General features: G+C 38.6%; 1 protein-coding gene across 3 annotated transcripts in view; it reads right to left on the reverse strand.

Annotated features, from left to right (window-relative positions):
- grid2 (glutamate receptor, ionotropic, delta 2) overlaps positions 1–23,890 on the reverse strand; it is a 473,172-nt gene that overhangs the window by 62,302 nt on the left and 386,980 nt on the right. For all 3 annotated transcript variants that reach the window (XM_069178067.1, XM_069178068.1, XM_069178069.1), the window contains exons 12-13: positions 7,484–7,622; positions 908–1,103 (exon numbers count right to left, since the gene is read on the reverse strand). In XM_069178067.1, the coding sequence (XP_069034168.1) occupies positions 908–1,103; positions 7,484–7,622 (335 nt within the window). The remainder of the gene's footprint in view (positions 1–907; positions 1,104–7,483; positions 7,623–23,890) is intronic.

Below are 23,890 nucleotides of genomic sequence, written 5' to 3' on the forward strand. Positions count from 1 at the left end.
AAGATCACAACAATGAAAATCCGTCCCTCAGAACAACCATCACAAACAAGACCACACTAATTAAAGCAAACACAGAAATAGAAGCTAGCAAAGCTTTAAAATAAGTCTTGTGTAGAAAGAAGAAGCACACAAGTAGGCAAAGGATCATGAAAACATTTGCTGCGATGGTGAAACCTTGTGTTCTACTATTTTGGTGATTAAGCATACACTGCAAATGCATAAAGAGCTGAACAAATAAATGTGCTGCGTGCTTCTATTCGTGAGGACACTTTGGTTTGCATCTCGACTGCTCTCATTACTTCACATACAGTAGTTAGATCACCCCTGTGTATAAAACAATTTGAAAATATTTACTAGTAGTCCCCATTGTTTAACTGTTGGTCTAATAGAGGGAAAGGAAGCAGAAGGAATCTTGCAGAGTGATCAAACCACCAGACTCATTTGCTTTTTTAGGGATAATGTCACCTTAAACTATTAAATCTGTTTGTTGAGTAAATGTTGATATGCAAGAGTTTAAATTCAAACTCCCCAAACCCCCAATCCTTGCTCTCTTTTTGAATTGAAGAGAAAAGGTTTAATATGATAAACTGCAGCTTAAATTACAACACTATAACAATATAAAAGTCATGCATGTGACAACCTCAGAGGCAGAAGTTCTTTTGCCCTCCAGGTTGATTTGACAATGCAACCAAATTAAGTGTTCTCAAAAGTGACATGGTCAAATGCTGGCCAATGATGTCTTGTGTTAATGTTACCACCGTTCTGCACCACGCCGCATTTAATCAAAACCGATTGCATCACAGGTGTCCCTCATCGGGAACGTTTGTTTTACGTACCACGGGAATTTTGCATGTGTAAAAGGTCCTTTATTTGAAACCGATATCAAATGAAAAAGGTGAAATCCTACCTTGCGAATGCCTTCTTTTGACTCCTCAACGTTATTATCTCCTCCTCCAGTGCGGTTAATCATTCGCCACATCTGGGAGTACATGGGATCCCTCTCAAAGGGGTTCATGGACTTGGAGCGCACCTGATCATATACGGCGGAGTCCAACACTGTACCGTAAGGCAACTCTGTCTGCTTGGATAAGTCCTGCAGAGACCTACAGAGACACAAGTGGTGAAAAGAGTTAATGTTTACATTGTTTTCAGACAGCCGGTAATTGTAAAAACCATGCGGACTCTGCAGCTTCACATGAAACGGGTGTCACTTCATCCTACTGTATTGCTATTGTGGTGATACTGCAGTCAACTTTTAGCTGTTCTTTGGCCGATGTAGTTGTAGAAATGGCTGAAGCAGTACCATTTTTTGTATTGTAGGTGCTGCTATCTTATCTATAGTACTGATAATAGTTTCTTACTTGCTTTTTTGAGTAAAATAAATAATGTCGATAATGAGGAGATGATCTGTCTGTACAATGCCCAACCACTGTAGCAAACAAATAGTAGATCATGAATAAAACATGACCAGTCTCTAACCCTTACTTGCACTTTTCTTTTTAAATGATGGAAATAGTTGGTATTTACATGGGTTTAAGGTAAGTAAGGCAAACTATAATCAGTGTCTTTGTAATGATGGAATTCAGGGAGGTCAGAGTGCATGTACACTTGCTTAAGGACTTCAGTAACACACTGATTTCAAATTTTTACTAATGGACTTTTTGCTGGAAGCTCTGCTGTATACCTCAGCTGGCATTTTTAAGCATGCATTTGGGATATAATTTGCATAATATAAATACTAATGCATGTAGCAATACCCACAAACACCTGTTTGACACAAGGCTGGAAGATCCAATGATCTGATTAAATCCCTAACTGCGGCGCTTCTGTCTTGGCACCTATATGTTTGAAGACATGGTTATTTGCCCCATGCAGACCGAGACCTTTGTAACGGTCTTAGTCACTTGCAGTGATAGCTGACTGAAGTGGAGAGCTTTTGGATGGTGCACATGGAGTATAAATGGAGTGGCCAGCTTAACAGCGATTCACTCTATCTCCTCCCCATAAATGAATGACTTGGATCTGAACGGTCTGCGGGCTAACAGTGGGAGTTGGCATCAATATGTAATTGACGTGGAGTAAAAAAGAGAAGAAATAACAACTGGTCATGACAAACAAGTGTGAGAAAAATGAGGGTGGAAAGCAGTTTAGACAGCTGCACTCAATCTAACAACACACTGTTAATATCTACAACTATAACAAGTAAAAGGGAGACACTATTAAATAATTGTAAATTAGAAAAACCACAAGTCAACCTGTTTGAAATTATTATTATTTCTTTAATTTGCTTCTCTCTTCCTTTCTCTTTTGCTCGACCCTTCAAACATGAATTGCCACCTCTGGGGGAATACAAGCTATTGTTAATTATAACGCAACAGTGCTTGGGTTGCCTTTCAAAGAGTTTGGCCGCTGAGAAATGTAATGGAGAACCATTACAGGAACTAATTACTGTTTATTTGTTAAATGGTTGCGCCATACCACCCATGGATTTGAGAGATACACATTTGGGAAACAGAACATGCACACAAAAACACTCAACATGTCCTGCCTAATGAAGAACTACAAGTGTCCAATATCTTACTTCATTAATTCAGTTGTAATGCAGAACGCTCACAAAGCAGATTTAACAATGGGCACAAATTCAAGCAAACAAAATTCGCTCAGACAAATACACATGCGGACTAACAGGCACATATGAAATAACACTTTTTATGGAAGGGACAGGGTTTGCGGTTCCCCCTCTCTCTCATGCTTTCCTCAACTATCTCTCTGACCCATTCTAAAAAAAAAAAAATCCTTTGAAGATTTTAATGAACTTTGCAGTGAACATGAATCTTTTATTGCCGTCAATTAATCTTTGGCCTTAATAATCTCCCCTCCCCACCACTCCCCCGTGAATATGTATGCCTGTCAGCACACTCTTTGACCAGGATTCAACCTTTGTGAATTGGTTTCACTGGGTAGTAACTCTAAGCTTCTTCTTTAATGGTGCATGTGAAGGAGACAGACAGAGAGGGAAACATGTATTAGTTCTGCATTAGATTAGAGTTCATTGGGACCAAAAAAAAAAAATCCAGATAAAAAGGATTTATAGGGGCTGCAGTGATTAATTAAACACTTTGGCCTTAATGAAACAAGGAGGCAATATAAGAAGGAAGATACAAAGAGTTTGTATACAGGATGGATTCAAGTGTCCAGTATGTACACAGAAACTGAAATGTGATTGCAGCTTCTGTCAAAAAACTTTTAAAAACGCACGACTGAAAATATTAGGGGGTAATTCTGTGGTGTATGAAGACTCAAAACTGAACGGTGTCTTTATAAAATGTTTACTGTAGTAAACGTGGTAAGAAAAAGAAAGGCCAAGAAGATATTCAAATTTCTTTGATGAAGTTGGGAATGTATAAGGACATGAAATTCTGAGATTCTGGTGAAAAAAAATACACAAATGTGACCTTCAGGGAGGGACTGTATGTAAATAAATAAAAGGAGCGAACAAAAGTGTAAAAAAAAAAAAAAGCAGAAAAAATTAAGTGTCAACAACTTTAATCAAACACTATTCAATTCCTGGATTTTAATAAAGGCACGGACATTGGTTGCCTTCAGATTTATTATTGAGTGTGTGAGTTGTCTCATGGAAATATGCATATATGAATTATGTTTTTAATTGTCTTTTGTGAGTGTTTTATGTGAATTTAATTTCGGTGTGTGTGCGTGTGTTGTGTGATCCCACACTTGTGTTTCTGTCCTGTGTGTATGCTAGCTCATTTTGCAACCAATTATATTCCCCCTAAGCAGCTCAATGAGCAAGTAAATGGAGTGAACAGCAGCTGAATGTATCGTGTGACAAATAGTCAGTTTGTGTGTGTGTGTGTGTGTGTGTGTGTGTGTGTGTGTGTGTGTGTGTGTGTGTGTGTGTGTGTGTGTGTGTGTGTTATTTAGAGAGGGAGAATGTCTGAGAAAACAATGGCAGCGAAAGGCAGACAGACTAAAGAGGGATTACCTCTCAATTGCATGTTAATCAGAGTGTATGTGTGAATAATCGCTGTGTGCTTTGTTTCTGCTTATCATCTTTGGTCATCTTCGGCGAAAGCAAATTTAGGACCACTAAAAATTGTGACCTGTGTGACTTGATTATTTTAATTATGCTTGAAAATTCCACAAGCTGTATAACTCAGGGCTTTTTAAAGAAAAGAAAAAGTTAAAGGACAGATACTTGTAGGGAAATTAACCAGTAAAGGAAGTAGAGCCTTGATAACCACTGTTAACCACCAACTGTACTGGACACAGATGTGCAACTGTGAACAACAAGCAGTATATGTGGGCTGACCAACTGATGCAATGCAGCAGCTCAGAGTAAACTAGCTAATTATCTGAACTAAAATTATTATTTTTGTTTATTATATTACTAAGACATTGTGACAGCTCTAGTCATTACAGTACATGTTTTTTTTCCAGTCTTATATGTAAAATGAACTACTGATGCAGTAAGCTTTTAGAATGAGATTTTAGAATGAGGAACAATCCAAGCCACAGTGAATCAAATCAGAAGATTTTTCACTATTATTTATTAGGTTACTGGTCATTATGAGGTCATACCTTCATATGTTGTTGAAAAAAACCCTCTCTCTTAAATAATCAAATGAACTGCTGCTTTTTGACCAATGTGACCCCTCTGCTGCCTTCGCTGACCACTGGGGTTCAACAGATATGCGGGACCACATACAGACCTGTCACCTGCAAATATAAAGCTAAGACACACACTCACACATGCAAACATAAAACTACCTGATAGCCTTTATTGGCAATCTTTATCAACCATAAAATATGACATCTGCTGTACGCGGTTAGGCCAGGAAAGAAGCTTTTTATACTCAGACACTCCATCCATCTCTCACTCTTCCCTTCCTAACCAATACTTCCGCTCCATCCATTCCATCTCTCAACAGATGCTGACTCTTCCCTCACTTTTTACCCCTCCACAATTCATTTCTCATTCTGACATCAACGTTCTCGTCTCTCTGTTTCCCATGCTTCTTTTTCCCATTCTTTTTTTTTTTTTTAATGCTTCTTCCCTTTGTTCCCCTCTCTATCTCCTAACCTTTGCCTCTTACCTACCCTATTCTTCTTCATCCATCTCAACTTTTCTTCCACGTACTTGGTCTTTTCATTTCCACTTTGTAATGTTTATTCCTTTTTGTCTCTCTCTTTGTAAACTGCTCTCTTGCACCCTTTCTGCTCCTCTCCACTGCCATCCCTCACAGTTTTCCTGAAGGATTCACAATGAAATTGAGGGAAAACATCCAAGCGTGAAATAGTCCAGAGAGGGTTCTGAATGCTCACTTGTTATTTCATTTTCGGGATGAAACAAGGGCATTAATACTTAAAAATCCTGTCTGTCCTGATGGGAGACACTAAGAAGAGCAATGCCTCCATCCTTCCCCGGCCTTCTCTTCACTTCCTTTCCTGCCTGTGGATTTGCTTCCCTGCTCTTTTCCATGCAAACTAATTCACTCTCTCAATCAAACAAATGCATGCAGTCTCATTCCATCTGCGTAATATGTTAATCAAGTATTAACACATAAAAGTGCATGCTAATCACAACATCACAGTCTATTTTATTTTCTCCACATGGCTACTCTCTTCATCTCTCAATTGAGGTTGATTATGTTTTGTACAATTGCTCTCAGTTTAATTTAAGAATGTTCCCTCTCCACACTCATTCCACGACCCCTCTTTGGACGCCTGAGGCCATGTGGACGTGGCTGTTTAGGGTGTAATTGCAGCACTAATGACCCCAGAAGAGCCAAAACATTAAAGATAATGCATAAAATGTATGGAAATCCTTAATTAGCTCAATGGCTGCTGAATGAGGCAGCAAACTGAGATGCACTCATTGACGACAGGAAATTTAAGCAAAAAAAAAATAAAACAAAAATAAAGCAAATAAACTCTAGATCTACAGATTTTCCAAGAAACTGGGTAGAGAGACTTGGAATAACCAACAGTGTGAAGGAATGAGAGGAACAGAGAGCAGACACCAAAGGAAAGGTCTGCCAAAGACAGGAAATAGAGAGCAAAGCAGACTGACAGAGAAACAAACCGACATAAACAAATTAAGAGACAGATAGTGATGAGATTTAGAGAAATAAATGTTGTTTATTCCAAAGCCAAGCACAATTAACTGTGGCACTGCCGGGCATAGCGGATGCTTCGGCATGCTGATTAGTCCAATGAGAGATGAGCGTTTCCGAGTGCCACCAGGAGAGAAGCAGGCAAACATAAAACATATTATCACAAGAATAGATAAACAGAGGGCACAGAGCTGAGGGAAATAATGTGTGTGCATGGTTTTGTGGGTGCATGTGTGTTAAAGCACAACAAAGTAGAGTAAAAGGCTCTGTTACCCAAAAGAAACATGCTCCACACACACACACACACACACACAAACTTGAAGCAGACAGGAAATTAGTATTATTCGATGGGGTATAGAAGGAAGTGAGAAAGGACGGACGGGGAGGGGGGGGGGGGCTAGAGAAGTAATTGTGTGTTTGTGTGTGTGCATGCACAGATGTGTGATGCCTCTTATGCACATTACACCTGTCTGGTAGAATGGATTTCCACTCTGAACAACAATCAAGCCCATTGAAGGGAACTGCGGTGTGTCCCTGTGTGTTAGAAACAATTTTCCATGTACACACAACTACACAAACTCTGCTGTAAACAGGTGTGAGGTAATGCGAGGTAGTGTGTGTGTGCATGTGTGCATGCATACATTTTTTTTTTTGTCCTGGGCTTATCTTTCTTTGCATTATGGACCACGTGCCTCTGTAGAGATGTGATATGCAACTTTAAAGTATAAATATGATAAATACCGATGATATGTAACATTTAACACCTGAAAGCCGAGGTAATGTTTTTTGAAAAAGTCCTGCTTGACAAAAAAAAAAAAGTCCAAATCCAGTCAGTTACAGCTGCAAAACTGTAAGATCATGATGAACAACCTTGGGCTCTATGGATAAGGGAGAATTTTGAATTACAGTAAGTGTGCTTATCCTAATCACCAGGGCTGAATGGATTTTCAAAAGTTCCAGCAAAAATGTACTTTTTAACCTCCGCCTAATTAACATTGTAAGTTTGCAGGTAAATAACTATGTTCTAACAATGAGTTTGCGACACTGATGTTGTTGTTCTCAAAATTCTCAACTGCAACTCTGCCAAATCTAATGCCACATAAATGAAGCACAGCAGGGCTATAACCAGTTTAGTCAAAAATAACGCTAGCCAACCTCTTCCACTGATGTGCTCAACAGATACACTCTGGTCCCAGTACAGGGACTTCCAGTGTGGAACGGGTTTAAGGATTTAATTTTTACTTTGATCAAAAAAATATTATTAAAAGAACTACATTTTTCAGAATTTAAAGTTATATAGCTAATTTCTGAAGCTATTGCTGAAAACAAGGAGCCGAATCTATACTTACTGTATGGAGTTCTCTATGCGTGTGATGGTGAGGAAAGCTGCTAGATTGGCAGTATATGAGGAGATGACAATTAGAGCAAACATCCACCAAACGCCCATCATCATCCTTGTAGCTAGGGTGGTATAGGGAACCTCTCCACCTAGAGAGAAAGGAAGGAAGGAAGGAAGGAAGGAGGGGAAAGAAAGAAAGAAAGAAAGAAAGAAAGAAAGAAAGAAAGAAAGAAAGAAAGAAAGAAAGAAAGAAAGAAAGAAAGAAAGAAAGAAAGAAAGAAAGAAAGAAAGAAAGAAAAGGGCAAGAGAGAGTTAAACAAATGCACAGGAACAGAAAAAAAAAAGGTATCACATTAACACAATCACCTCTTTCCTGCCGGAGAAAAAGCTGTTGAAACAGCGAACACACACTGTCATAGGAGCATCGCAAATGCAAATAGTAACATCGAGAAATATCCATAACATTACAGCCTGAACCACAGCAGCAGTTAACGTCCAAACAATATTGCGGGGTCACGCAATAGTAGTCCTGAAAAAAAATATTCCCCGTGACCCTTTAGGGGCTCCGCAATTAAGTAATGCGGTATATGATATATTTTAAGTTGAGTAAATAAAACCTGTGCTGCCTGTTTTTAACTCTCTGGAAATGCAAATATGTAAAAAAATATGTGAAAAAAACTAAAAGGACAGCGACCCTTTCTGCTTGGATACAAGTTAAAAAAAACAACAACAATCTATTTATTTGTGTAGTGACCAGGAAAGAAAACAGAACAGATTTATCTTTTCCTTTTCTATTCTTCTCAGGCAGTTTGTTGGCCAACCTTTCTTTTCATAAAAACACACCTACATGTTTTCATACTGACATTATGGTGTGCATACCAAATATACACTCAGCCACACATAGTAATGCCTGACTTACAGCCTGTGAGCACTTCCTCACTGCCTTTATTGAAGCCAGTTAGAAATGACCCTCATTCATCCTTGTAGCAGGGGATCACTGTTACGTCGACTCGCCCCCACTTCCTTTCACCCATGACTCAATAATATATGTGACACCCACATAATCCCATGTTCCCTTTATCTCACCCCCTTTTCTTTCTCCACTGTATTCTTGCATTTTCTATCTTCCTTTCAGGCCTTTTCTGCATTACTTATACGCATTTTGTTTTAATTTAAATTTGTTATCTCTCTCCCTACTTCCCTCTCTCTCTGGGTTTTCTGTATCTTTTTGGTGCAGTACATTTTCTGTTGACATCATGTTTTCACCACAAGCCTGAAGGCACTATAATGTGTTGTACTGTACTCTATATTCAGTTCAAATACTCCCTGAATGATATGACATCCTGAGTTCTGTTGTATGTTTTTGAAATGTTATACTATTGTTATTCTTGGTGCTTTTCAGCAGAGACTCACATATACAGACATATATACAGAGGTTATGAAACTCTTTTCATTTATTATCAGGTCGACGGACTGGAAGCATGTGCCATTGTGTTATTGTAATGGATTGTTTGTGAAGGAAAACAAAGTGCCATCAATTAAAATATAATAAATATGTAAATACAATTTTCTTTAAAAGTTCTCACAGTTAACTATTCATGAGAATTTCTGATGTGGATTTGCCGGTGGGAAGATGAGTTGAAACTTTTCCATGAATGAATGCAACCAGCAGGCATAGATGCTTTATTCTCATAATGCGGGCTGCCAAAAGTGTCCAAATATATGCCGAACCGTGACTGCAGTATCTTGGACTTCAATAGCTTTAAAACATGACCTTTGTGAATCATTCCATCCGCAGAAGGTATTTGGGGATTTTGGGCTTCACACTTGCAATATCCATGGACGGCCGATTAAGTTGGCAGAAAAAACCCCATTGTCAAGTCTCAGAACAATTTTCATGTTGATTTCTGGCTGCACAAGTGACTTTTATTAAATATTTAATGTAGCAGGAAAAATGACTCTGCTGAGTTCAGACATCTGAATGTCCTAAAATTTTAAGGTGGGAAGACTTTTGTGAGGCTCCTTCAAATGTTTTATTCTCTTTGTCCCCAGGACATGTCGAAATCAAATCACCTACAACAGACATTTTGAAAAGGTCATTTTGTTTCCTGCTCTTAATATGTCTATATGTGTGAGAGACAGAGAGAGGGAGAGAAAGAGTGTTAACATTTCTGTATGATATCATATAAACGTCATATAAACTAAACGTAATACAAGTAATTGGTGGAAATGGGTCAAAGAATCCTTTACTGTGGTTTATTTGAAGACAAGCCCGGCACTGATTTTAAAGATGCCAGGACTTCTCTCCTAGTTTATTATGGAGCAAGATGCCATCTCTGTAACTGCTATAAACTACAATAATTGATGTTCCTGTCGTATTTTTTAGTGTCTGTCGCCTTCTCTATGCAAATGTTAGTGAACAAAAAGCATACATGGTTTAATGGCACAATACATTCTCTTTCAAGTGTCAGTAACTACTGCTGGTGTTAAAATGACGTATAGTCAACATCACAAAGAGCCTAAATCCTCACAGGGAAAGCTGATCGAGGCTGCTGTGTTGGAAAAAAAATATTCAATGAGGTGCAGTGCAGAGACAGAACATGATCACTAGTATCAATTATGTTGTATAACATACTGTGATGACACTATTGGGAATAAGTTCATGCTGCTTTTAAATCCATGATAACCCAACAGCAGGAATAGGCAGTGATCCCAAAACTACTATGAGCTGTATTCATTTATTTATGTCCCCTTTGGCAAGTAAAGGACACAAATACGCATAACCCCCACAGTCATACATCACCAATATTTTCAAACCATTATATAAACAGGCTCATTTCAAACAGTGTATTGTGCTGTCAAGCTATCTCTTATAGTAAAGTATGTTATACTATCGGGAACATTCTTCAAACTGGGTGCTATCAGAACCATGTGTCATACAGGGGAAAACACTTAGATCTATGTTACCCTTTAAGAATACAGTAGTCAGCAAACCCTACATGTCGGTGAGTGAGGTGTCACGTGGAAGTGTACACGTATGTGTATGTAGTTGTACTGTCATGCACCATGAGGCTGGATGACGACAAAGAAAGCAAGATGTTAATGAACATTAATGCTGTATATTAGAGCCTCTATATGGCACTCTCTAAAGCAGATTGTACTCCTCCAAAAAACAATGCCATAAGTCTTTAGTGATCTCTTTTCAAATTAAGCAACCCCTAGTGGTTATATAAATAATGAAAATCTGTGGTACCAAAGAAATCTCACAGTTCAGATGACATCTTTGTAAAATGCATTTTTCCTGTTCAGAGGACATGAGTTGATACCACAGCAGACTTTGGTGTTGGAGACCAGTGTTTGTTTCCTATTACAGTTGTATAAACCAGATTGGAGCTGGATTGGAGCACTTGTTGCTCTAAAAGTGTACTGTGAAGTCACCGTGAGGTATCAACTAACAGGGAGTGGCACCACCTTTCTTTTAAGGGCATTCTTTCAAAATAGACACAAACTAGATTGGCCGGGAAGTAACTGGCTCAATATGGATACAAGAGTTATTTTTAGCTGTTGATTTGTGTTGGCAACACAGTGAATACCCTGTGTGAATAATTTAACTGTGCTTCCAAGGCGATCCTTCATCGAGGCTATCCATGACTACTAAAAGAAACAATGAGATTACTCATCGATGTAGAATTTAGAATAACCGAGCTTCTCTTTTTAAGGCACTTTTTCAAATTTTTCAGTGGTTGAAATCCTGGAAAACTTCTTTCAAAGGAAAGAGAGAGTGTATGTTTCTCTGTTTGCATGTGTGTATGTTTATGGATTCCAAAGCTACCACGAAGCAGCTTTTGCGAATGCAGCTTGACAGCTTCAAAAGCAGCCTATTGTGTCCCCTCAATATAGCTCTCCATCCTCACCACTATGTTCTTCCTGCTTCTCCTATTCTGTGCTGTGCGTTCCTGTAGCTGCAGGCAAGCATTTCTCTGTTTCTCCCCACTGCACTCGAAATGGGGAATCAAATCTGCAGCTGTAGTTAAAGATGCATACCAAGTATGTTGCATGTCTGAGCCCAATTACTCCAAATTACTTCATGTACCATTTTGCAGCTTAACATTTACTAACTTGTGTAGCTGTGTTTCACATTTGAATGTATTTTCTTTAACCTCCAGGCTGCCTTTGGTCAGATCCTCATGACTGGCTTACTTCCTGTCTTTTTTGATTGAAAGAGTAACTGAATTGGTAGGCATCTACATAATTGATTGGTTAACTGGATAGCTGGCTGCCTGGCTGGCTGATTGGTCTCTTGGCTGTGTGATTGACTGATTCATTGACCTGATACATTGGCCAAAAGACTTGCTTCCTCATTTTATGTTTTTCTTCTCCGCCGCTGTCTTTCGATTTCATAATCTAATTTGTGATTACCTAAATTAATGAATAGTGGACCAGATGTAGTCATTTTGGCAAGAAATCACAATATCTCCAAAGCTGTGTATTTTGTCTAATTATGATCTGCACTTGTCTCTTTTCATGGTAGTTGACTTTAAACTTTTGTCATCCTGCAGAATAATGCCACTGTAAGCATTTGTTTTCCTTTTCCAGTAATGCTGTAAAATTAATACAGTTACATAAAAACTGAAAGCTTCACTACAAGTTGCTGTGTCTTGGCCACTGGGCAGTTTGCAGTTAGTCATAGATCCTTCCTCCTCTTTCTAACTTTCTCTGTGTTTTTTTTTTTTTTTAAAGATCCTCTCAGGTGCTCTGTTTTATTCTCATCTGTTATTGTCCCATATTTTGTTTAATTTTGCTAAATGAACACACAACACAGACAAACTGGTCACAGGTTATTTGGGTTACAAATAGGGCTAAAAAAAAATATCAATGTATCTTTGGCTTCAGCAATATATTGCGCAATAATAATGCTAATGTTCAATAAATAACTTGTTTCAAACAAATTACTATAATACAGGTGTGTGAGTGATGTGGTTCCCATGATAAAACTGGATTACGGCATTATTTTCCTTTATCTAGATTATAACTAAAAAATATGATTAAAATTCAGGTTGGTAGTAAAATAAGGTAATGTAGAGAACAATGAAAAGACAAAAAAGAAACACAGAAAATTCACTCCAACTTTACCCTTCACAACTAAGTGCCAAACCCCAAGCTTTACTTCAACCCCGACCTGATTCTAATCTGAACACTAAAACAAAGTCTAACCCCACAAACAGTCCTTTAGAAAGGTGTGTTAGAAAGTGACAACCAGCCAAAATGTCCTCGCTTTCCTAACACACATACATCTGCTCATTTCAGAACTTGCCCAAATATTTGGCAAGAATATCAAATGCTCAGATATCTGAGAGCACCGGACATGACTCTCGTCCCTTAGATCCTGAGTCAAAGTAATCAAAGCGAAGACGAAGGCCAAAAAGCCCTTCATCCTGTGTGAGGTGCAGTGAATCTGATGGGGAGATTAAGAGGCCAAACTTTTTTTCAGAATTTGTGAGAGGTGTAACAAAGTATTTTTAGTGTTGTTTGTAAGACCTTTGTTACTTGTTTTGATTTATTTGTTGAGTAACAACAGTGTTTGAGTCTTTCTAATCATTGCATTTGTGTTCAATAAGGAGACATGGTGTACTAATGATTTACATTTGTATTGTAAGGACATAGAAATCCCAGGACATTTTACTTCAACCAATTTATAAATCAATTTAAATTCTATGTTAAAATGTCTCTTAAGGAACATTAAGTGTTGCAGCAGCAATAAACTATTATGTATTAACCACACCCTACATTTGCTTGTACTTGTTAAGCATAAAAATGGAAGAATAATGAATCCTCGAGAAATAATGCTCGGATTAATCACATTTTGTAATCAAAAAGTCACCAGCTACAGCTTGTATTTACAACATTACAATACAACAGTGTGTGTCTGATTCAGTTATAACCAGCTGGTTGTAGTCGAGAAAAAAAAAAAAATCCATTCTGTGGTGTTGTGAAGAAGCAGTAATTAAAAGTGCAGCCTGAGGTCATCAGATGTAACCAACTCGCTCTTTAATATTTCTGACCTTTGATGCAACTATTGCAGTGCTATGCACAGGCGTGTTTGTAAAAACCTGTATGACAGCACCACACTGTGCAGAGAAAGGAGGGAGGAGCAGCAGCCTAATGAAGAGGTTTCTCTTCTCTGTCAGGAAAACATCCACTTTTCAAAGTAAATGAGACAAAGGGGCTGAACTGCCGGAAGAAGTTGCTGGACAAATTGGTGATAAGGACTACCTCTGTCATTCTGCATGGTCCAAAGACTGCATGCTGTCAGCGTGAACAACCACCATCAGTCACTGGTTTATTGTGCTGAAGAGCGGTGAGAGGTGCTTGAGACGTCCACTTGCGGAGACTTGTGAATCTCTTATCTCATCCCACGACAGCAAGAACAGCAACATTTATGAGTAATCAGTCTTTCTCTGTCTTTCTCTCCTTTGAACAACTTTAGACAGTGACAGAGATCCATTTCTATCAAATGCACCATCATTTTTAAAAATATACATTCCTGCTGCCACCTTTTCTGATACTTCCCATCCTGGATGAAAGAATACTAGAACAGTTCATTAGAGCTTTTCAAACGACTAAAGGGAAGCTAGAATATGTTCAGCTGATGTCAGCTCCCAGTTGAAATCACTGCAATCTTGCCACAAAATGATGTAAGGTTTTTTTTTTGTTCTTTCTTTCGTTTTTACTACAATTTGGAGACTTTTCTTCTTCCTCACTCTGAAGTGTCTAGCGGAACAACATTTTGGTTAGATAGTACAGCAGGCGGTTCACAACAACAACAACAACAACAGGTCTGTGAAAAACTTGCAGGTTGGCCTCTCTAAGTCCTTTACAGTATTTAGCCTTCTTCTCGAGGTGCCGCACATTTCTGTCAAACCTTTCCACCTTTGCGCTATGCACACTGCACAGTACTCATGCCAAAGGGACAGACAGACAGCATTTCGAGGTCAGGGAAATACCAACCAACACCAACTTCTTAGCAGTGCTTGTACTTATCTTTGTGCTGTTAGAAAATACAGGCCTACACAATGGTAGAGTGATGTTCTCTGAATGTTAAATGATTATAAAAGGGAAAGCAAGCTTTTTTCTAAACTGTTATGACACCTTTCAAACTTTCTTCTGTTTAAATAATCTCACACAATAAACTTTGCCAATCATAAAATACTGAAGACAGCTTTTCATGTCAAAGATCTCTGTAAACATGTTTTTTTTAAAGCCTCTAGTCTTAAAGCAAAATAATGACGTCTGGGTGTCTCGCTCCCTACAAAAAGAGGAGGCTGTTCAAAGCAACAACATCTCATTAAAGGAAGTACTACTTCATTATCAAAGCACCACAATGTTCCATCAAAAGTCAATGATTACTCACACTGTTTGAGTCCATGTTGTGCTCCTTTGTATACGTTGATTGAAAGGAGCAGTGATAAAACTGAAAGTTGGGAAATAAAACATTTTCCACATTTGGAAAAATTATTTAAGTTTTATTTACCCCAATTTGTTAGTTGAGTTGAGAAAAACCTGATTTTCTTTCAAATCTGAATCAAAACTGTGCCCAATGTGCCTGCAATCATGAGTAACAAAATACTTAATCTCAGGCACATAACATGCTTGATTATGCTAATAGAAAAAATAAACACGAGTGATAACCATGTTTCTGAACTCAGATCTAACAAAAATAAATCAAAATAGACAAATTGTATGTAAAGTGCTGCCACTTGAATGTCAATGACCTTTTATTTTGGTGTACTCTGAATAATCTGACAGTCAAAACTTTGGTTCCTCCAAATGTAGTCTGTATCTTGGGTGCTATTTCTTTTTGTTTGCTTAACTAACTTAGAGGCTTCACAAGACAAACAAAGTCACACACACAGCCTCACGAAAAACAAATAAATATATGTCTACACACTGTCATTCGTTTGCTTTGAGGCAAATAAGCAGGTACAGCCAAGAACAGGGATGAAAAATTAGACAGATACAGGAGCTGTTGTTTCCTGAAGGTTTGGCGCACAAAATTATTCTATAAGCCAACTCATCTGTTTTGTCTCCCTGCCTCCCACTTTCACGTCTTTTTCTTGCCTCTCCGCATGTCTTACTACCTCCCTGCTCTCCTCCTCTCCTCTTTTCCCCCTCCTTGTTGACATTCTGCAGTAAAGGTAGCTGCCGATGAGTGGAGCTTTGAAGCCAGCCGAGCGGTGGGCACATCCAGGAGGGTTTTATATATATGTGGCTTTCTTGTAAAGCTTCAAATCTCACCACTGAGCAAGCACCTCTACTGCCTCAGATTATACCCCTCTACCGTCTGATGACTTGCTGGAATCGTTATTTATTTTTTTACCATCTATTTCTCCTCTAGCACCTCAATCACTCTCTACTGACGGTGCCCCAGCGATTATAAACAACTTGGGAAAGACGTATTACTGTGTTGGAGCCAGGCCAGAGAGGGAAAAAGTGAGAGAACTGAAAAAGGAAGGGATGGGAGGATGACAGAGAGCATGCATCCGTCCTCCCGCGCCTCTCCTGCCTTCTGCTTTTCAATCTCTCCATTGTACATGTGCCACCTCTAATACCCCTGGCTATCAGCCAAAGCGAAGAGGGATTTTCCATGTGGTTAGCAATTTTTTCAAGCCATCAAGTGGATCCATTAAAAGGATCCAACAGCCCGGTAATGTGGATTTGAGCTCAGATGCATGAAGTTTTCGATTCAGAAATGTGCCTAATGGTATCTCCCTTCCCAGCATGCTCTCTGATTTCCAATAAGAAGTTTAGACCATCATCAAAACATGACAGAAAAGTATGTATGCGTTCACATCTACGTTCTTAAGAGACAGACACACACAGACACACATGCACACACATGAAACAACTAGGATCACTAGAAATAATCAAAATTGGCTAATTTAGCTTATTAATACATAATATTATGCTTTCTGATATATTCTTCCAAATTAGAACAGAAATAGAAGAAATTTTACCAAAGTTCAGTTCAGTCGATCTCAAATAACTTCAGCCTGATTGTATTTACAGTATCTAACCTGCAGAAAAAGGACTGAAGGGAATTTCATTTTAATCGTTAAATGTATGTCATCCAAAGTTTTGATTGTGACATGAGAGGTCTTGACTTCCCTAAACATAATGAAAACAAACCGCAATCAACAACTTATCAACCAAAAATATATTACTGTTTCTCTTTTAGGAATCTGCATTTCAACTCACAAAGTACACAGACTCATTTACTGGGAGTTATTCAATAGCATAGTCATTATTTGATTTTGATGTTTGACAGGGATAGTAGACTAAATGTAAAGCATATTGAACCAGATATAATGTAGCTAAAAGCTAATTCTCGTGTGTACTCCCTCAGCGGTACAAAGCCCGACACACTGCTCAGAAGTGAGCACTTTAATTTCTGTGTTGCAAATAAATCCACATTATTTGGTGTATAATGTAGATGTAACATGTGCAAGGGGAGCATTGACATTATGATAATTGCTTCAATAACATTATTAATATTCATAAATTATATATACATTTTTTTTTTATTTTGGCAGTGGTTTACCTCTGAAGCTGACAAATTGCTCCGGACCTTAACGGTACTGATATGTACACTTCATATAGGCACATATACGTAACACAATAACATACAGTAAAATGCAACTGAATACATACGCGCGAAATATAAGTCTACTTGTTTCTACATGCAACTGCAGACATAAGGGGACATACACAAAGACAGACTCCAATACAATTAGTATTTGGGGGAAAATAAAAAGACTGTGTGCATTTTAATGGCTGTAAAATAAATCAGGTGTCTGATACTGTTGGTTACGAACCTTAAACTTAAATAACTATTTCAATTTTGCATATAAAGTATCAAGAGATCAAATAGAAGAGGAGCCAATTTGAGTGTGGGGGAGAAAAACAGCACAACTGGTGAGGAGACCAAGACACAGATCATCAAAATGGACTAAATGAAGCTTTTGTGTGAATGTGTGGGTTAGATAAGTATTTTAGCTAGTTGCTGTGAAACCATGCTACATTTACTGCAGGACATGGTATAATTTTCAAGGAACTCAATCTGACAGTCACCTGCTCCCTGACCCCTATTACACAAAAGTAATGTTTCGAAAATGCAAATGAATACAAACTGAATGTCTATACTTGCTCATGTTTATACATAATCAAGCCAATATGTGTCTGCAAACTGCAACAAATCTATACAATTTATGAAACCTATAATTAGTTTTAAAATGTAATTTTGGTCAAATTAATTAAAAGGTGCAAATGTCACTGGAGAGAATCTCATTGGTATCAAATTCATCTGAAATTGACTAGATTAAAAAAAATAACAATTATCATAGACAATTTGCCAAAGTAACTCAGTTTACTATAAGGTACTGAACATGAACAAAGTAATCGAAAAACAGTAATTATACAATATGGCAGGAAAGATAACAGTGATTGTAAAATTTTGAAAGATATAATTCTGCAATGCTGTGGGGTTTTTATGGAATTTGGATAAAACAAAAATGTTGCCTAAATGTGCTCTCACACCTACCTTGCTTGGTTTGGACCAAAATAGCAGGTGTCATCACTCATTAAACAATATTAGAAGAAGAAGAAAAAAAAAAAAAAATCTTAAAATGACATTAGTCTGGGCTTTTAGGGCGTGAAAACACCCTAAATGTTAAGTTACATCATTACAGTGCTTTCAAATATGCCAAAATTTGGCTAATACAAAACAGTTTGCATTCATTTTGTTAAATGCATTTGATCAATGCTTTCGCTTGGGTATTGTCCTCCCTCGCTTTATTATTATTATGAATATTATTATTATGCCACATTTTGCAAGGCAAAATGCTGTTTCTGGTAATGTGCAATATCTCTACTCTGTGTGGAAACTAAGCTCCCCTCCACATTACACTCATGAGACCGGAGAACAAGTTCTTTCTGATATTTCTTCCATTCTGAATGTTAAGTGTAATATGTCTTTAACTCTATCTTTGCAGAGTCGACATGTTCAGAACATGACCTAAGTTGAAAACCCACAAGAGTTCAATGTGGGTAATGGAAAATTGAGTTTCAGTATGAGATCAACTGTGTAAAAAAGATATTAAATTTGTACAGAATCACCCTTAGGGGGAATGCTGAAATGGGGTTCTGTAGTCACTGCGCTTAGCTTGTGGTAGTCGGCTCAATTTCACATACAAGGAGCAAATTAAAAGATTGAAATGCAAATTATTCCCTCACTTAGCTTTGCTTCTGTGTGCTCACAATGCAAATATAGCGTCTGCATGTGTGCGAGAGGGGTGCAGTTTGTGCAAAAAAGAGCAGGACTCTTTGTGGTGATGTCTTCTTACTGTATATCTGTGTGTTTGTGTGTATTCAGCGGAAACAGACACTACATCAGATCATTTCACCCTCGTTGTCCTCGTGGAAGATAGCACGTTTTACATCTCCACAAAAAAAAAAAAAAAAGATGGCCTTTTTACGGAGGATCGAAATTTACTGGAAAAGGCAACTTTATAAATTGATTTTTCCAGCAGTTTGCTTTCCGTCTCCATCTCTCTGCCTCTCTTGTTAGCTTTAAAACGTTGCTTGTAATGATGTCATTTTTGGAGAAGAATCACATTGGAAAGCTGGTGCTGGTGCACAGACATGCTGTTCAGCCATACACTCGCACATCTTTTCTCACCACCTGTCTGGTATTTGGAGCCGTAGAACAACTGACTGATCTCATTCAGTAACACATACATCAAAAAGGAAGACTGATGAAAAGTCCCCGATGAGTCACGGCAATACGTTTTCCACTGGACTATTTTTGCGTTATCTCGCAATAACATTTGCGTTGACTAAGGTGACAAATTAACAGTTTGTGTGTTAGTCCAGTCCAGCTCTAATACACTGTCAGTTAAGGCAAACAATTTCCAGATACTACAGAAAGGAGAGATGATGTGACACTTCACATTTAGTGTTAATTACTCATCTTAAAAGGCTGTTCTCCGACAGCATCCGGCTGATGACTGAGAGTACAGCTGCAGCCGCTCCACCTGGCTGTGACAGGTGAGACTGTGGCTGGATATGGCTGTTGTTCAGATGTTGGCTGCTGCTGTGGTTCAATCTATGGAGCTATGGATATATCCAGCTGTTACTATTTCCACCGGCAGGGCTTCCATGACAGATATATTACCAACACACAACAGGAGTTCAGGGAAAGCATAACTTAAATACACCACTCAGATGGCAAAACCGTGACTGCACACATAAAACTGCTGCATGTAGTTAGTGTTACATCCATTAAAAACGAATGTGTCGCAGCCAGAATCGTGAGAGCTAAAGTACAGCCATGGCTACAGCCACATTCACAGTGACAGCTGTGTCATCCCAAGTCTGCCGTCACAATCACAGAGCCAGTCTGTCTCGGCAGCCATCAACGAGAGAACTGGTGAACCGGCTTCTTTAGTTTTCTTTTTAAATGTAATGGTACAGACTTGTACCAATGTAGCCACAGCTGAACGAACACTCATTCTCACTGTAGTTACAGCCAGCTACATCCTTCTATAATGCATGATACTGTATCATTACACAACTCAGCCTTACTGCAAAATCTTACAAGGTTACGCAAAAATATATTTCTCAAAGAAATGTTGCTGTGACCTTTTGGGGTACTTTGTACACCGTACAATTTGTTGCATCACAGCTGCATGTGCTGCCTGAAAAGCATATTGTCACGACTCGTCGGCAGGGCAAGAATGATTATTGGACTGGAAACTGTTACCCTGTAAATACTGTATGTGAGTGGAAGCCCTTTTCAAGCCCCGGTTTCATACTGGACATTATTATTTAGCTAACCCCATGTGGATGTTTACCTTTGTCTTTTTGTCCTGGAATTGTTGACCGAGCATACCTTATTCCTTCTAGTTTTATTTGCATTTGATGCAACTGTGCTAAAATAAACACTTCCCAAATGTACTGGCCATTCAGTCATATGTGCAATCATTGAGGTGTGACAAAGCATACACCAAAGTTGAACTTTAACTAGTTTAATTGTAATGTTTGATTTTGATTTTTGTGTGTTCAAATTGCAGCAAATTACGTGTTCACAAAATGCCTTGACTACAAGGTTTTTTCTGCAGTTTTACTTAATTTTAGATCACACTGACTACACAGGCTTTCACAACATATTTCTGAATACTTATACCACACTTACACGCACTTATAATTTAGTTTGCCTGCCCTTGAACTTGCTGCATCATCACTTGTAAACATTCTGTGGCAGCTTTTTGGACGTGGAGGGGTGTTTCTTATTCCCTGGAGTGAATAGAGGAAGAGCAGTCAGTGAAGCTGCAGGATGCAACGGGCTGAGTGTGGAGACTGACGATAAACCCCAGCCTTTCTGCTGTGTCTGAGTGTGCACCTGTGTGTGTGTGTGTGTGTGTGTGTGTGTGTGTGTGTGTGTGTGTGTGTGTGTGTGTGTGTGTGTGTGTGTGTGTGTGTGTGTGTGTGTGTGTCTATGCTTTGGTGTGGTAACTTCCTAATGCCCTCCCAGAACAGGGTAGAAGTCCTGCTTTGAATGTGTGTGCGTGCCTGTGAGAGTACGTTCCATATGCAGAAATTGCTTGACATTGGACTTATTAAAGAAACCCTCATTTCTCCTCTTCTCTCCTCCTTTTTTCAAGCCTCATCAGCACTTTTGCCTCCTTTTCACAGTTGAAAGGAACATAAAAATGATGGGGTCAGCAGAAATTTCTTTGAGCTTATTTACAGGCTACGTTTCCAATCTCGCTCCCTACATATGGATCAATACAATCTGTGCATAATATAAGGGTTACAACAGCCAACGGGAAGTCAAGGTTGTATATGCGTGCTTGTGTTCACGTGTATGCTTATTTCTAAAGGGCAAATGTCAGGGCTTTTCCTGGAGAAAATTTCACATACCAGTGTGTAGCCAATTCATAATGTCTGAAGATTGTAAAAAAAAAAAAAAAAAAAAAAAAAAAAAGTAGCAAAGAAAGAAGCTAGTTCTTGATGTCTTGTCCTGGTACTCTTTGTGGAAGAATAGGATATTTCAGAAAGAGGAAACTTTGTGATTTTTATTTACTACCAATGTTGCAAGGCATGTATGCAAAAATATACGTTTCCCCCTCAAACTGATCTTGAATCTTGAAGTATGTCTTCAAAATGAAGTGTTGTGGGTGTTTGAATCCGACAGCAACTATGAAACTTTCCAATAAAAAAAAACTCAGATGTTGCACCAAACAAACAGATGCAATACACCACCAGTCAGATCAGATTTAAGACTTTAATGTCTTTCCCTTTCTCACACCAAAAATGACAGTTACACACACATGCACAGACTCAAATGCAAATTGGATTCAGGTAACAGTACAGTCCTGGGGTCTCATTATCGGTGACTGCATGCAGACTGTGTCTCGTTCTATCAAACCAATAAGACCATGGCTGCCTCTCTGAGTGCAACTTCTGACAGATGGCTCTCTCAGCAATTTTCCTTTGACTAGGACAAAGTGTGTGCTCCGACACACGTACACACAAGTCTGTGAGTGAGTGTGTACTTCTAAGACCTTTTACTTGATAGTGATTGTGTTTGAGTCGCTCATATTCAATTTTAACAATGTCATCCTCAATATTTCACACCTCGCAACCCACATCCACCTCTTCCCCCTGTCACTACTCTCCAACATCTTATCTTGCTCTTCCTCCCACTTTTCTCAAGGGCAGCAAGTCCACACGTACTGTCGCAGTTTACACAGATCTGCAACTTTTGAACTCTCCCTTTCATTAGCCACAAAGTCACACATACTGCATACACTAGCATTTCTGTATCTGCTTTGTTTGTCTGCTAGTTGTGCATGTTTGAGTGATTTCAATTTTACCACCAGATTGAGGAAAATATTTCAAAAGAAGTCCATTCAACATAGTCCTTATTTCTCTAATTTCTCTCTGGAAGAAAATACAACCCTCTTCCTCTGATTTTTGAACTCTGATATAAAAATATATCCATCTGTCTATCTGTCTATCTGTCTGTCCGTCCATCTGTCCACCTATCATCCATCTATCCATCGATCCATCGATCCATCTATCTATCTATCTATCTATCTATCTATCTATCTATCTATCTATCTATCTATCTATCTATCTATCTATCTATCTATCTATCTATCTATCTATCTATCTGTCTGTCTGTCTGTCTATCTGTCTGTCTATCTGTCTGTCCATCTGTCTGTCCGTCCATCTGTCCACCTATCTATCCGTCCGTCCGTCCGTCCGTCCATCCATCCATCCATCCATCCATCCATCTATCTATCTATCTATCTGCAGCTATCTGCAGCTCTCCCCACTCTGCTCTCTGTTCAAAGTTCCTACCACTAGAGGAGCACAGGCATATGCGTGCCTCTTAATCCCAAAGTTCTTTCCATCTCTGAAAGACTTCGGTAATATTGACACGTTTCCCTGTGTTCAGTGGTGTACTGACCATCGGGTATACTGGGTAAAGCCCACTAGATCATCGATGAGGCGGTGGACTGTTGAATAATCTCTTAAGTTGTTATTGGCCCCGTTTGCCACTTTACTGTGTGCCTGTAATTCAGGGTGCTTTTAAGAGTACGATGCGGTGGTCTGTCCCCATTGGATTATTTTCAGGTTTGAATTTCTTTCCCAGTACACATCTGATTGTGTTTATTATCAGTAAATGTGTATTGAATACATCTTGATATCTCAATGGACATTTACGGGCATCTGTTTTTGTAGAACAGCCAATAGGAATGCTCCCTCTCTGAAATGACCCATGATTGGCCTCAAGTCTTTGCAACGGCCTAGATTTTCGAAAGTTAAAAAAATACGATGTGCAGAAGTCTAGTGGTCTCTCTGAGCACTTAAAATATAATATGCCGGAAGTTTACTATGGAATTATTAACCAATATAAAATGGAGGCATGTTTGTCTGTCAGCTTTTGACACAAAATTCTTACTGCTGTTTAGGTCATACTGTTGCAACAGAGTTTTCTCCCTTCACCACCTCTGCTTCAGTTTCACTGAGTAGTTTGATTGGAACAGACAGGAATTATGATCACAAAGTTAGAGTTCATAATGGAAACCCACATAAAAGGCATGAAAAATGCTTTGATTAGTTAAAAGTGAGTGTGATTTCCTTTTGTCATAAGTTTCAGTATAACATTGCATTTTGCCACATTTGATTAGTCAGTGGAAACATCCTCATTTTAGGAGAACAGAAAGTTAATGTGAAAAAAAAAAAAAAGATCACAGAGAAGAGCTTGAACAAGAGCTCCTTTTGTTGCTCTCTTATTATGGTAGAACAAATCTTTCCACAATTCTAAATGTAGCGCCCTGCTAATTTGTTT

Source organism: Embiotoca jacksoni, unplaced genomic scaffold (assembly GCF_022577435.1).
Source record: "Embiotoca jacksoni isolate LCO1_2020_lvr unplaced genomic scaffold, fEmbJac1.0.p SCAF_8, whole genome shotgun sequence".
NCBI lineage: Eukaryota > Metazoa > Chordata > Actinopteri > Embiotocidae > Embiotoca > Embiotoca jacksoni.